Below are 14,110 nucleotides of genomic sequence, written 5' to 3'. Positions count from 1 at the left end.
AGTCAGGGTGCATTCAAGAAGTCCCCACCCTAAGGTGCATTAAGTAATTTTCACTTTCATTTACCTTCCAAAGAGCAATGGATAAGGCACATGGAAAAATTATTGGGCTCCATCGTGAGACCAGAAATGTTCAAAATCCAATCGAGAAAAACAATTTTGTTGTGCGGGTCCACCAATAGGTGGACAAAGACCAAATTAATATTCATCCCTTATTTTGATCATCCCTCAAAATGACTAAAACATATGGGGAGAGACAGTCTATCAGACACGTTGTGGAATCTTTTTACATCACAAGTCTTGAGATATGTGTTTCCAAATGCGATCTCGTAAATCTGATTTCCTCCGATGATTGTTCCTTTTTTCTCCAATTTGTACATTTCGATTGCTCCGACATCAGTGTGGTGTCTACTAAGAATCTCTACCAAAGATTCTTGGGTGGTCTAGTTACACAATGTGAAAAAAATCCAAATTTGACAGTCTTGCACTGTTAAATTTCATAAAATTTGACAGACAAAGGGGTCAAATTGGCGTCAAATTTTCATTGTCAATTTTTTTTTTCAACAGGTCGAAACTGTCAAATTAATAAAGGATGGGAGAAATTCGACAGTTTTAAGCCGTCAAATCTAAGAATATCTAGAATTTCAACTGTCCTAGTCTGTCAAAATTCATTTTCTAAAATTTGTGAGTCTTGACCTGTCAATTTTTTCTATCGAATTTTTCAGTTTTCACGTAGTGTTAGTTCCTTGAACACCAAAAATAAAATAAAATTGCAGAGTAGATTTCTTTAGTATCAATTTATGCAAATAAGGATCTGATCCTTATGATGAGATCTCCCTCTTGTTATAAAGGTTGGGGCAGTCATGCACTTGTAGGCCATTACACCTCCTTTGGTACTTACCCTCCTATCACACTCTCTACTTTTCAATTGCTCCAAATGTAATTGTTGTTCTCTTTGAATGTGTGGTACCGGCCAAATGGTGGGTTGGCTTTAGTATTGTACTCGAACAATCCAAACTATCTGTTTTGTAGGGTTCCGATCAATCAGATCAGGCATATTTTACTAGTTCTCATGGGACATGACTTGGCCTAGTTACTTTGTCCCATGGGATTTTGGCCGATATATTAGCTCCATGGATTGAAGCTTGGCCATATTAGATGGGGTTTCGACATTAGAAGTCAAGACCTAATTAAACTAAATGGATCTCAAGAAATCGGATGGATGGTTGAGATGAGTTGCAAGAAATTGGATGGAGAAAGGTGATTTTGATTCCCCAAAGAAAAAAAAAAGAAAAAATCTTGTTGTGCGCGACATTTGTCTCTCATATATCTTCCAAGACTTGGCCTATACACCCAAGGGCAGAGTTAGTGGGGGCAATTGCCCCCACAGAACTTTGAGACACCCCTATATTTTCAATTAATTACATGCCCCATTTGTCCCCATTCCCTCACCTCTCTCCCCATTTGCCCCCACACCCTCACCTCCCTCTAATTTTTTGTTGATGACATTGCCTCTTGACGGGGCCTTCTCTTATATTAATTGGAAATGACCTAAATATCTTTTTGTTCAACTCCTAATAAAAAAACCTCTGAATTTGTCTTTAAAATCCTTTATCTTCAAATTCTTCAACTATACAACTAACTATAGTTTGCCCCCACTAACTATATACACCAATGATCAGCTTGACTGGAATTTCAATTATAGTAGGAAGGTTCGATAAATTTTACATATGGGTCCACAAATGGTCACCAAATGTATATGGACTGATAGGTCCAACTATGAGTACGTACTGCCACAAACATTTTGCCATTTTGGCAACAAAAGAGGAAGGTTCATACCATTCTACGAAGATATGAAATAAGTGTACCCCTTACCCAACTAAGGGGACAAAAACAATGAGGCCACTATATCTAGTCACCTCGATATATGATCATATAATTAAATGGTAACATGATATCTCAATGATGAATAATGAGACGTGCAGTAGGTGGATTATTCATGAGAATTGGTTATTCTTAAGAAATGTGCTTCATAATCCAGAAGTAACAAATTATATATCCCTACAGCTTGGAAAGATGGACTGCAATTAAAAATGATTCCTGAGCTTGTTTAACAATTGGCTGTGAAAACTGAAAATTTTGACTTTTAGAGATCGAATTTTGACAAGTCATGACCGTTGAAAATTTTTATGTTCTCTAATTCAATGGTTCAATGGCATAAAGCCATTAAATTTCTCTCATCCTCCATTAATTTGACAATTTCGATCCGTTGAAGAAAAAAAAATGATAATGAAAATTTTGATGCTTGGGTTTGTCAAATTTTATGAAATCGGACAGTCCGGGGCCATCAAATATAGACTTTTTTACATTGTGGCTGGTTGGCTGAGCTGCACCTTTAGACTTGGGCCTCATAAAAATTGATGATTACCAATTGGGTTAACAATTGTTTTGTTTTATTTTCTTTTTATTTTTGAGAGGTGGTGGGATTAGGATTTCAGGTTTAAGGCACTACGTGAAAACTTAGAAAATGGAAGAGAAAAATTGATGGGCTCGGCCCGACGAATTTTAGATACAAAAGTTTGACGGCCAAGGCACACGAAATTTAGAGAACACCGGCTCATTTCTTCTCTCTCTCTCTCTCTCTCTCTCTCTCTCTCTCTCTTTCTTTTTGGTTACTCTTTTCTCTGCATTTTCCCCCCTCTCTCTTTCTCTGGTTTTTATGCGTTTTCCCCTCTCTCTCTGGTTCGTGAGAACCTCTCGATTTTGAGATATTTTTCTGTGTTTTTTCCCACCTCTTTCACTCTCTCTCTAATTCGTGAGAAGTTCTCCCGATTGTGAGAATCTCTCTCTCTGTGTTTGTCTCCCTCGATCACATCTCTCTCTATATTTGATCGATCTCACTTTGTTTCTGATCTCTCGATCTCTCACCAAAAATGATGGAGTGAAGATGATATCTAGGGTTAACTGGAGCCTTAAACTAATCTCTCGAAGCCAGATCTGTTGAACCAGTCTATCGTCCTTCAGAATCCCACCTCTCTCAAGCTCTATCATCTGTCCCGATCAAGGTTCATTTTTATGATGGTGATTTGTAGATCTGATCGTAAAATTAGGTTTTTGAAGATTGATTTGGTATTTTAATTGCAGCATTATTATTTTTTTATTGAATGTTTGTGTTTTGGATTCCATCTTGAATGTGTAGCAGTAGTTTTGGGGGAAATTCTAAGTATATTTGGTTCAAATCATGTAATTTATGAAAAATATACTCGTGCTATTAGGTCTAGGTTGGTTTGTTAGTATTTGGTTCAGATTGTGAGACTCTGATGTTGGATTGGTTCATCTGAAATATCTTTATACTACTGAATATGCCTTAAAAGGACGAGAAAAAGAGTGAAAAAGGATGTGAGTGGACTACAGTGGACTATAGACCACGTATTCATGAAGCTAAACCCAAGTAGTTGGTATAGTGTGTCATTGATTGATTGAAAGATTTTTAATTTCATTGTTGGTGTCACAGCGGAAAGAGCACATAGTGACATTGAAGATCTCATCAACATTAAACTGGTGAAAAAACTTGACAGAAAAACTTTAGATTTTTCTTACTCATTTGTCTTCTAGTTTGTTTAATGGCTCTGAACTAATTATCATTAATTGCACTTGTTCCAATTTCTCTCTTGTACATGAGGGATGCATTGTGTTTATTAGTGTTAGCTGTTGGATAATATTGATCTATGTTATCCAGGTTAGATAAAGACCATGTGAAGGTTTTAATTAGGTCACGACATAGTTAAATTGGTACGTTGTTAAATTGGCAACATAATTTACATTTGCGGTAGGTAAACTGGTATATAATACCTGTTCATATAGCCAACAATGGTGGTAAATCCTTTGAGACTAACTACGCCTTTTGAAGCTTTTGCTAAAACATGTTATGTTGTTATCATTCTCATGAACATGCCTCTACTGCATTTTGTAACCCTCTCATAGGCTCAACTGTTGGAATTAAGGTATTTTCAGCATCACAATGCCTTTTTCTTATTCTTGAACTATGGACATCTGCCCTCTATTGTCATTCGTGAACTACAATGAATTGTCTCAAATCTGATTCATGGTTTGAGTAATTTCTAAAGGAGTACAACTACTTCATTTTTAAAATGCTTGCACTACTTATCAACATAAAGAAATAAAAGGAAAAAACTCTGACTAACATAAAGCAATTTTGGAAGGAAAATGCTGAAGTAACATTAAAATTGACATTGATTCTCACATTGCTGACATGGATGTATGTACGGAACCATAGATGCTTTTCATTGAGATATATGAGTGAAAAGCATCTATGGCTATGTGTGCACCTACACATCAGCAATCTGAGAATCAACAATGTGCAGGCCACCATGATCTCTCCAACTGGTTCTCACCATCAACTCATTTTGCGGAAACTGCTCCCTTACGTGTGCCACATGTGATGTAGTTAATTCTTATGTTTATCATGATCAACATGAGCTGAATGGTAATTCTCTCATCATGGTGGAGTTCCTATCTGAATTCAGGGCCATTGTAGTTGTTACTAGTTAGTCCATGCCAACTTTTCTGAATTTTTTCCTAGGTCATGCTACACTTTGCTGTTGATGGGGATGTATTTGTGCCTCCGTCAGGAACTTTGGGGGGAGCAACACTGGGTCCTGATTTTTGGTCGTGGACACCTCCTCTGGATAGTACTACAACTTCAGAGGATATCAGTAACTTAAAACCAGCAGGAACAGCCGCACCTCCAAACCCAATCCAGTCAGTGTCAGAGAAAGATCGGTCCCTAGATTTTTTGCCGATTCCCTTTGAGAGTACCTCAATTGAAAGCCACAACCCTCCACTTCCACCTTTTCAGTCACTCGTGGAAGTTCAAAAAGCAGATGTTTCTAATACCAATATAGAGCTTCCTAACTTGGGTGAGAAACATGAAATTGGATTGCCATTTTCAGTAAATGCAGCAGAGGCAGCCGAGGCTCTTAATAAGGTTGGTGAAGGTTTATCTCAAGGAGTGAAACCTGATGGCTCAAAGTGGTGGAAGGAGACGGGTCGAACAACGACCTGATGGGATTGTTTGCCGGTGGACACTAACTAGGGGAGTTAGTGCTGACAAAAGCATCGAATGGGAAGATAAGTTTTGGGAGGCTGCGGACCAGTTTGGTCATAAGGAGCTTGGTTCAGAAAAATCTGGACGTGATACGGAAGGAAATGTTTGGCGTGAATATTGGAAAGAATCCATGTGGCAGGTTAGCATGACTTGCATGCTAGAACTTGATTTAGTACCTATGCCATGTATGCTTCATTGTATTGTACAAGACCTAAATTGTTGTATTGTGGACAGAAGTTGTATGTCTAGGAAGTTTTAGAGTTGTCTAGTGTCCCATGTTCATGCCTAGAACTTCAAATTTATATGCTTGTACTTATGTGGCTAATTGTTACATTACAAGCTGAATTGTGGGTTTTGATTTGTATAGGATCTTGGGAGTGGGCTTGTACATTGCATTTAGCCAAGGTTCCTCTCATTGCATTTAGCCAGGACCGGTGCTTAACACTATTCGACCACCTATTGGTTGACTACCTTCATTTTGTATATCACGAGCCAAAGGTACCTGGCTGCACTCTTGGATTGTTTATTCCTCAATATTTGAAGTTTGTTTGATATTGGGATTTGGGAGTTTTCTGCAGGCAGAAGTCATGCCTTCAATCGAGCACCTCTTAGCTGCTGCTGACATACAGGTATGTTATTGTGGAAAGTAGACATTATATCGACCTAACTGTAATTTAACACCAAAGTCATGAAAAAAATTGTGTAACTTTTATCTCTAATATATATGTTTTGTAAATAAGTAAATCTAGAAAAGATGCAAAAGCTATTAAAGTAATAGTGATGACAGTTTTAGAGTTGAGCTTGTCACTCAAATGGATGGTTCCATGACAAACTTCCAGGATTGCAAGTGACTAGGCATGTACCTAGTTCTTGGTTTGTTTTAATTTGATTGAGATCATTTGGGAGTCCAAGCACGGATATTTTAATTTCTAATGCATTTACTTGTGTTCAAAAAATTTGGGAGTGCAAGCATTGATATTTTAATTTCTAGTGCATTTACTGTAGTCGAAATTTTTGGATGATGTACCTACCAATTTTTTTTTCTTTCTTTTTATGTGTTATTTGAATGCTTTAATTTCTCGAATTTTCTCATATATTTGGATGCTTCTGTGTGTTTGATTTTCCATTTTTTTTCTCTTCTCCTGATGGGTTTTGAACTTAGGACGTGGGAACAACACTCTACACGTCTTACCAACTTAGAGTTTTCTTGTGCAAGAGTTACAATATTTTCGAAAATGCCTATGTTGACCCTGCCAGTTGATCTCATTGGGCGCATATGCAAACAGCCAATCAATACAACAGATTGCAGAGTATTACTAACACCTATGTAGCTTTCAGAGACATTTTGAACGAAAAATACTTGAACTTATTGAACTTGGTCCCCCATCACCCATGCAGCTTTATGCTTCACCAATTTCTTCTTCAACTCCTATTTCCCATCATCTGTTTCATTCATCTCAAGCCAAGCCGGAGTCAGTCCCTTATGTTACCCATTTTTTTAATCTGAGCGTTTCCATGATGATGGTAAGGAAAGTGTTTTTCTTATAAAATACTTATTTCTATAATGCCCATTTCATTAGATGAGTAAGAGTACTTTTGTTTAGCTTCTATGATTGTTCCATTTAATTTGAAAGTACACATTATAGACAACAAATAAGTAGAGAATCAAAGGTAGGTATTGGCAATATCAAAGAGACAATGACATAGCTCATGTGGCTTACAAAATTGAACCTTGAAAACTGTTCAGGGTACAATAGCCCCAAAGGCTATTATTTGGGACTGATTTCATGATATAATGTGTGGGTGTTTGGGGCCGATTAGGTCTGTTTTCATGTATATATTTTGCATTAGTCCTATGTAATGCAATTGCTTAAACATAGTCTTGATCAGGTTGATGCCTTAAATTGTTGCTGAATTTGCTTAAATATGACATAATTGTGTTCTCAAAGCTTTCATTCATTCTGTTTTTTTTTTTCCTCTAAACTACATGGTTTTGGTGCTTCACATTCTCTATTTGTGTGAATTTATGGTTGATTATACGTGTCGTGTCCTACAACCAAGTGAATTTCACATTTTTGGTTATGCAAGAACCAAGATTTCAGATGATGAGTTAAGGGATCATATACGTGAGTGAGATATCTTACTCAAGGTTTTATCTTCATGTGGTTCACCTAAAGTTATTTTCTTATATCATAATTTAGGAATAAAAAAATGTGTATACCATGACTTATCTTATTCTAGTTTATGATCAAGTGTGGAAAGCTTAATCTTGTCGACCTCGCTGGTTCTGAGAACATTTCCCGTTCTGGTGCAAGAGAGGTATCGTATTAGTTTTCCTCAACATCTGTTGCATACCTCATAAAAAAGTCTTGCTTTAGGTTTTAGTGTAATTTTACATCTATGGTTACAGGGGAGGGCAAGGGAAGCTGGAGAGATCAATAAAAGCTTGCTTACACTTGGCCGGGTCATTAATGCACTTGTTGAGCATTCGGGTCATGTTCCATATAGGTATGATTGTGATTTCACCTCCACATTTTTCTATTGGCATCTTGGATATGTTATCGAAAGTAAAATATGAGGAGTCACAGAAGAACTTTGCTTGGACATCAGGGATAGCAAATTAACAAGATTATTGAGGGATTCTTTGGGAGGGAAAACAAAGACGTGCGTAATTGCCACTATATCCCCTTCTATTTACTGTTTGGAAGAGACACTCAGCACCTTAGATTATGCATACCGCGCTAAAAATATCAAGAACAAGCCTGAGGTCAGTTTATTTGATTGGCATTGGTTGGTAGTGGTACCATTCTTTCTTTTTTGCTCTTGAACTGTCTTTCCTTGGATCCACCTCAACTGTTCTGACCTATTCGCACTATTTCCAGGTTAATCAGAAGATGATGAAATCTGCGATGATCAAGGATTTGTACACTGAGATTGACCGCCTTAAGCAAGGTGAGTGCTTCCTAGTTTGGGTGATTGATTGTAGTTTCATTTGATCTTTTCTCTTGATTATCTCTCAAATTATAAAGAGTATTATGTAAGTGCTTTAATTAACAATTATTCTTAAGCAATTGAATGCTTAGGTAAGGTTTTATCAAAACTAGGATCTCATTTATACAATTATGCTTTACGTTTTCTAATTAGTGGTGTATACTGCAAGAGAGAAGAATGGCATCTATATACCACGAGATCGTTATCTACAAGAAGAAGCTGAAAAGAAGGTTTGATTCTTACCATGTAATTCATCTTTAATGTATTCTCTCTCGAAGTTCTTAATGAGAGGGACATTTCAACTTTGTTCTCCAGGCTATGTCTGAGAAAATAGAACGCATGGAACTTGATTCAGAGTCCAAGGACAAGGTACAATCCACAACCTCTGTATTTGGTTTTTTTATTTGTCTTTTTGGTTACTATATGTATAGATTTAACCAGCTAATTGTATACCGTGAGCAGCAAGTAATGGGACTTCAAGAACTTTACAACTCTCAGTAACTGTTGACCGCAGAATTAAGTGAAAAACTTGAAAAGTCTCAGGTGACTTGTTGTATAGTCATTCTCCTGACCTTTTAAGCTTTGCCTCAATGCAAGAAATTAAAGTCTTTGCTGTTGCCTGTATGTGTCCATAGAAAAAACTCGAGAACACTGAACATGCGTTGTTCGATCTAGAGGATAGATATAGACAGGCCAACTCAACGATTAAAGAAAAGGAATTCTTAATCTTTAATCTCCTCAGATCAGGTGAGTAAAGTTCCATCACTTTCCTTCAGCACCCTTTCCTTATTGTTTTATGAAATGGTGTTTCTTTTTTGTTTCCTTCGAGAACTTCCATGTTAGGCTTGAATTTTGGAAAAAAATATTTTGAGATGTTTTGGCATTGATATTTTTATCTCACTCATTATTTGGATTGGATGAAGGGTGCCTGAAAAGGTTGTAATCGATTGGAACATTTAATTAACAACTTAGTTTAGCTTTAAGTACATGTTGACCATTCCATTGGTTTTTCACACTCATCACATCTGTATCTACTTTACATAGTTTGAACCAGTACCCTTAATTCAAATAGCTTCCATCTTGCTAGGGGTGTTGGACGGTTGCCATCTTGCATTGGTCCTCACTCTGTCTTTCCTCCCTCAGTGACATTTATTGTTTATTTTTCAAAGAAAGCACTCATGGAGCGGGCATTTGAGCTTCGATCAGAGCTAGAGAATGCAACATCTGATGTGTCTGGATTGTTTGCCAAAATTGGTTTGTGTCCATGTTTTGAAGTACACAATGTTGGGTATATCATACTAAAAAACAAGGCATGAAGATTGCCTATAAACTTTTGCAATGTGATTGGTGTGTAGAATGCAAGGATAAAATAGAAGATGGAAACAGAACTCTTGTTCAGAAATTCCAGTCGCAATTGACTCAACAACTTGAGGTTTTGCATAAAGACTGTTGCAGCTTCCATAATGCAGCAGGAACAACAATTAAAAGAAATGGAAGAAGATATGCAGTCGTTCGTTTCCACAAAAGCAGACGTAAGATGTAAATTATGAAGCGGAGTACGTAGATGGTGTGATGAGGCTATATGTTACAGTGGTGTTGCCGAAGAACATGGCGGGGGCGACGGTGAATCAAGTGTGGCAGGTGTTCGAAAGGAACACTTGATTTGTGTTTTGTGTTCTAAATTAAATCAGGAGTGTGACATAAATAGCTGTATATATATCATATACTGCTTTATTGTCAGTTATTTGTAGCTTCGACAGAATTTTTGATCTTAATAAAGAGGTTTATATGTATATTAATTTTGGGTTATTTAATTTAATTTGGAGCTTGTTTTATGATTTTTCTTTTTTTGATTTTTTTATATATTATTTCGTTCATTGTGATTGGTGAATTAGAGGACCGTGTTATTGTTTGTTAAACCTCCAAATTTGACGGGCATACTCTATGGATTTTTTTTTGTTTTTTTTTTAAATCCATTCTCCAATAATTTGATAGTCTAGGGCCGTCAAAAAAAAAAATTCTACAAGAGAATATTTGACGGGAGGGTCTGTCAAATTTCTCAAAATTTGACGGGCTAAGACCGTCAAATATGAGCCTTTTTCACATAGTGGGGGTTAGCAAATTAAATGCCAATGTGTAGTATTAGCGTGTTTGTATCAGGTTCTTTGGGATAGTGATGGGCCATTGTTCCAAGCATAGTAATAAAGTCAGGGTTCAGGAATAATTTGGCAAGAGAAAACTTTGGAAAAATTTGACAAAAAGTTGAGAAAATATCATATGAAATAAAAAATAAAATAATTTTTTTTTTAAGTACAAAAATTGTAACACATGGTTACACAAATAAATTTTTAAAACACATGGTTATTATAACTTGTCTTGGCATATTATTATTCACGAACGAGCATGATTTTCAATGTGAATTATCATTCACATTGGTTCATCTGATATTTGTTATGAGCCGTCCAATATTTTGAAAATATCAACTGAGCCAATAAAACTTGAGCAAATCAATTGGATTTTTGTCTTATTCGATAAAATAATTAATTTTTAATAATTTAAATATTTATTATCTTAACAAAATATAATCTATTGATTAACTATCTTCTAATCTACCTTATTCTAAGAATATTATAATTATTTGAAAATGAATATAAGTTAAAAATAATTATAACCCGAGTTAAATGATTTATACAATTTGAAATAGATGATTGGGGTGAGTTAACTCGATATCAACGAGGGGACGAGAGGAGACAAATACCGAGATTAAGGTGGATTACTAGATGCTCAATCACAAAGACTCAACTGAATTTCTAAAAGATTGATTTATATTTTCAACTTAAGACAATCATCGAATTGCAGATAATTTAATCGTAAAAAAGGTTGGTTTGAGTTCTTACCATTTGTTTGGCATTTCTATTCTTATTACATATGTTATAACGCTTGTCGAGCTGATCGAGCTATCGAATTTCTGCAGCACACCTTAAAAGCCAGGTCGAGTCGGTCGAGTTGAAGCCCTTCCCTCTGGCCTCCTAGTGAATGATTGAATTAGGGGGGAAGGGATAGAGAAAGGCAGGGGTGGGCGACGTTGATCAATATTTATAGGAGTCATTGTTTGGTGTTTATTCATTCCCATTAATTTAATTATTTAATTTGAACCATAATTGCTATTGTTAATGAATAACTTATATTGATAATTAAGTGTACGATTCATTGAGGTCTTATACATAATAATTTTGAAAAACTTAATATTATTGTTACGGGCGGTGTTTGAGCATCTTAAAATTTATGTTTGAGAATGAAAATCATATGTTCATTCATGAGTCCAACATTGACATAAATGAAAATCATTAGTAGGCAAAAAAAAAAAAAGTTCCAGACAATTATCAACTGAAAATTATTAGTGTCATTGATAGAACTTATCAAGAAGAAACAATGAATGAAAATCAGAAAGAGAATCGAAAGATTCCAAACAATAAAACAAATTGAACTCTTGGTTGCGGCCTCAGATGGAACAGCTCCTCCCTTCCATACCTTTTAAAGCATCTCTCAAACGACCACTAAACTAGAAAAGAAATAAATATAAACAGTGCTAAAGTGCGCCGCAGTTTCTTCACTTCCCATTGTTTTTGTTTTGTGAGTTTCGAGGCGCTCTATTAGTATTAGTCTACACTACAATTCGGTCACCACATGTATACCCTTTTATTTGGCCCTTTAAAGCTGTTGACACGTGCGTGTTCATGCAATATTTAATTTAATTACCCTCTTTGGAAAGTAGCTAAATTCCCTCGATCTTATCAACTTGTTGATGTTACTTTATTTGACAGTAGAAAAGTAGCATCTCTAACGTGATTCTGGGACCCACCTATTTACCATTCATGTCCCTCCCACCACAACAGTGACAAATCTTTGCAGATTGGGAGTATGGGGGTCTAAAATGGTATCATTCTCTAAAGTTTAGTAGATACTGTCTAAGAAAGGAGTACGACCACTTCAAAATTTGAAGAAACACTTCTCATTACAAGACACGTGTCATTTTGAATTTGTTTCACTCTTGCATTTTCGCTAAAATTTGAAATTTTTAAATGCCACGTGTAATTTAATTGAGTGGATCTCTTCAAAATTTTGAAATGAATTACCCTAATTTCACTTATTTCACAGGGGGTGTTTCTAAAAAGACCCAAAATTTTAATAGGATATACTTACTTAGTTGATTAACCATCACCTAGTAACTACTTACTAATCCATTTTATAGTATAAATGATTCTCAAAAGAGGAAGACTATTTTATAATCAAACCTAATAAATATTATTATTATTAGTAGTAGTAGGGGTAGGATCAAGTAAAGTGTCTATTCCTATAGAGTTGGAATGGTGTCCACGTAGCATGCCTTGGTTGGAGTTTAAAACACGTTGACCTCCTAACCAAGTTGTCTTCTACTTTGCACACAACCCTATTTATTTAATTTTCAATCAAAAGATGTCATGTAGACAATATACATTGCTATAAGAATGAGACATCTCTTTAGATTGTGACTCATTATTATTATTATTATTATTATTTTGATTGATAAGTTGAGGTTAAAAGGCCTCTCCCTATTCAGGGGGAGTCATGATTTTCTTCTAATGAGGGTAAACTATGGTTAGTTGTACAGAGGGAGCTGAGGGTGTGGGAGCAAATGAGGAGAGAGGTGAGGGAATGAGGACGAATGGGACATTTAATTAGTTGAGAATATATGGGTGCCTTAGTGGAGGCACACCAACTCCTTACTAGCTCTGCCCGTCCTATTTACAAATTCTATTGAGTGTAGTTATAGGAAAGAATGATAAAGAATTTTCGATTGTTCTTCAGATAAACAATTAATACCCTTATTGATAAAATACTCTTTCCCAAACACCCTTAAATGAGCTAGAAAATCAGCCAATCGATTGGCTTCTCACCATAAGAACTCGAAGTGACAATATAGGAATTCCTTTGTAATCAACTGAATCTCCATGTAACAACTTCCGCATACTGCCAAGATACCTTGATATCTTTTTTGATACATTTAATTGAGTAAAGGGAATATTATACGAACCTTCTTTTCTTTGAGCAAACGTCAGTGTTTCCAGAATTTCTATCAACTCGACCATGATGACAAGGAAGCAAGTGTTATATAAATGATGAAAAATTTACATAAACTTCACCCGTAGGTTTTGATGTGCAAAGAGAGCTAAAATGTCGTGAAACCTTTAAAAAGGATTTTCTCTCTTGCCAACACATTAGTCTACTCCAGTAATTTCTTCTCTGAATCTCCTTCAAACATTAATTATTTTCGTTAATTGAGAACTCGTCTCATTGATCAAGTGTTGATAATTAACTAGGAGACATTATAGTCCTTCTGATAAAACATGGAATTCTGCTTTATTATTTGTTAAAAAACCAAAGTACATAAGTTGAATCCCACCACTATTTTACCTTTATCATTCCTATGAAGTCCTCCACTATAATAAAAAGTTTTTTTTTTTTATGTATTTAATATTATTTATTAATCAAATTTAATCAGAATTTGGAAGGTTATATAATTAGAAGTTTATGGAATGAAATTGGCTCCAAGTTGACAAATTTTGGGTCCCATCACTGGTTTTTGGTCATTGTAACATATGGTTGTTTGGGTTATCGAAAGTCGAAACAAAGCTTTGAGTGGAGCTCCATCCACTTCTGCCTTGCACATGGGAGACAATGTAGTTTTGGGATTCTTACATCTCCATGAGTCTTACCATATAAGGTATATAATGGGTCCTACCCATTTCGAAAAAATATAAAAATCAAGCTGATCAGTTGTCAAAGCATTTCATTCTCCCATTTTCTCCTACAAACAATCATACACGCCCTAACTTGTCAGAGAAATAAAATCAAAGAAAATATGGCAGAGTTGAATAAGAGCTCCAAATCAAGACCACGTGGTACACTTTATTTTTAAATCATTGACCTTTGAATTTTCTTCCTTCACTCTGA

General features: G+C 35.7%; 1 protein-coding gene across 12 annotated transcripts; it reads left to right on the top strand.

Annotated features, from left to right (window-relative positions):
• Positions 1–2,506: 2,506 nt before the first annotated feature.
• On the top strand, positions 2,507–8,659 carry LOC147386344 (kinesin-like protein KIN-5D). Of its 12 annotated transcripts, none has more exons than XM_086423096.1 (11): positions 2,507–3,062; positions 4,650–5,264; positions 5,493–5,623; positions 5,704–5,754; positions 7,367–7,444; positions 7,536–7,633; positions 7,736–7,892; positions 8,008–8,077; positions 8,270–8,346; positions 8,432–8,485; positions 8,579–8,659. In XM_086423096.1, exons 4-11 carry the CDS (start codon positions 5,713–5,715, stop codon positions 8,615–8,617), a joined length of 615 nt encoding a protein of 204 aa, XP_086279222.1. In that variant the 5' UTR covers positions 2,507–3,062; positions 4,650–5,264; positions 5,493–5,623; positions 5,704–5,712; the 3' UTR covers positions 8,618–8,659. The 12 variants fall into 12 exon arrangements, 11 of the variants coding, with proteins under 11 accessions (XP_086279222.1, XP_086279221.1, XP_086279220.1 ...); XM_086423095.1 differs by having other exon boundaries at positions 4,601–5,264; XM_086423094.1 differs by having other exon boundaries at positions 4,295–5,264.
• Positions 8,660–14,110: the final 5,451 nt, after the last annotated feature.

Source organism: Akebia trifoliata, chromosome 14, assembly GCF_017979445.1.
Source record: "Akebia trifoliata isolate Shusen 1 chromosome 14, ASM1797944v1, whole genome shotgun sequence".
NCBI classification, from domain to species: Eukaryota; Viridiplantae; Streptophyta; class Magnoliopsida; order Ranunculales; family Lardizabalaceae; genus Akebia; species Akebia trifoliata.
Note: the sequence above shows the minus strand (reverse complement) of the source record. Positions and strands in the feature narration are given on the sequence as shown.

What these genes read in the sequence shown, in the direction of transcription:
- LOC147386344 (XM_086423097.1), top strand. Translation starts at nt 5,713, where the DNA reads ATGCCTTCAATCGAGCACCTCTTAGCTGCTGCTGACATACAG. An exon ending in TCGGGTCATGTTCCATATAG is followed by an intron (nt 7,634 to 7,735) that starts GTATGATTGTGA and finishes CTTGGACATCAG; the next exon opens with GGATAGCAAATTAACAAGAT. An exon ending in GATTGACCGCCTTAAGCAAG is followed by an intron (nt 8,078 to 8,269) that starts GTGAGTGCTTCC and finishes TTTTCTAATTAG; the next exon opens with TGGTGTATACTGCAAGAGAG.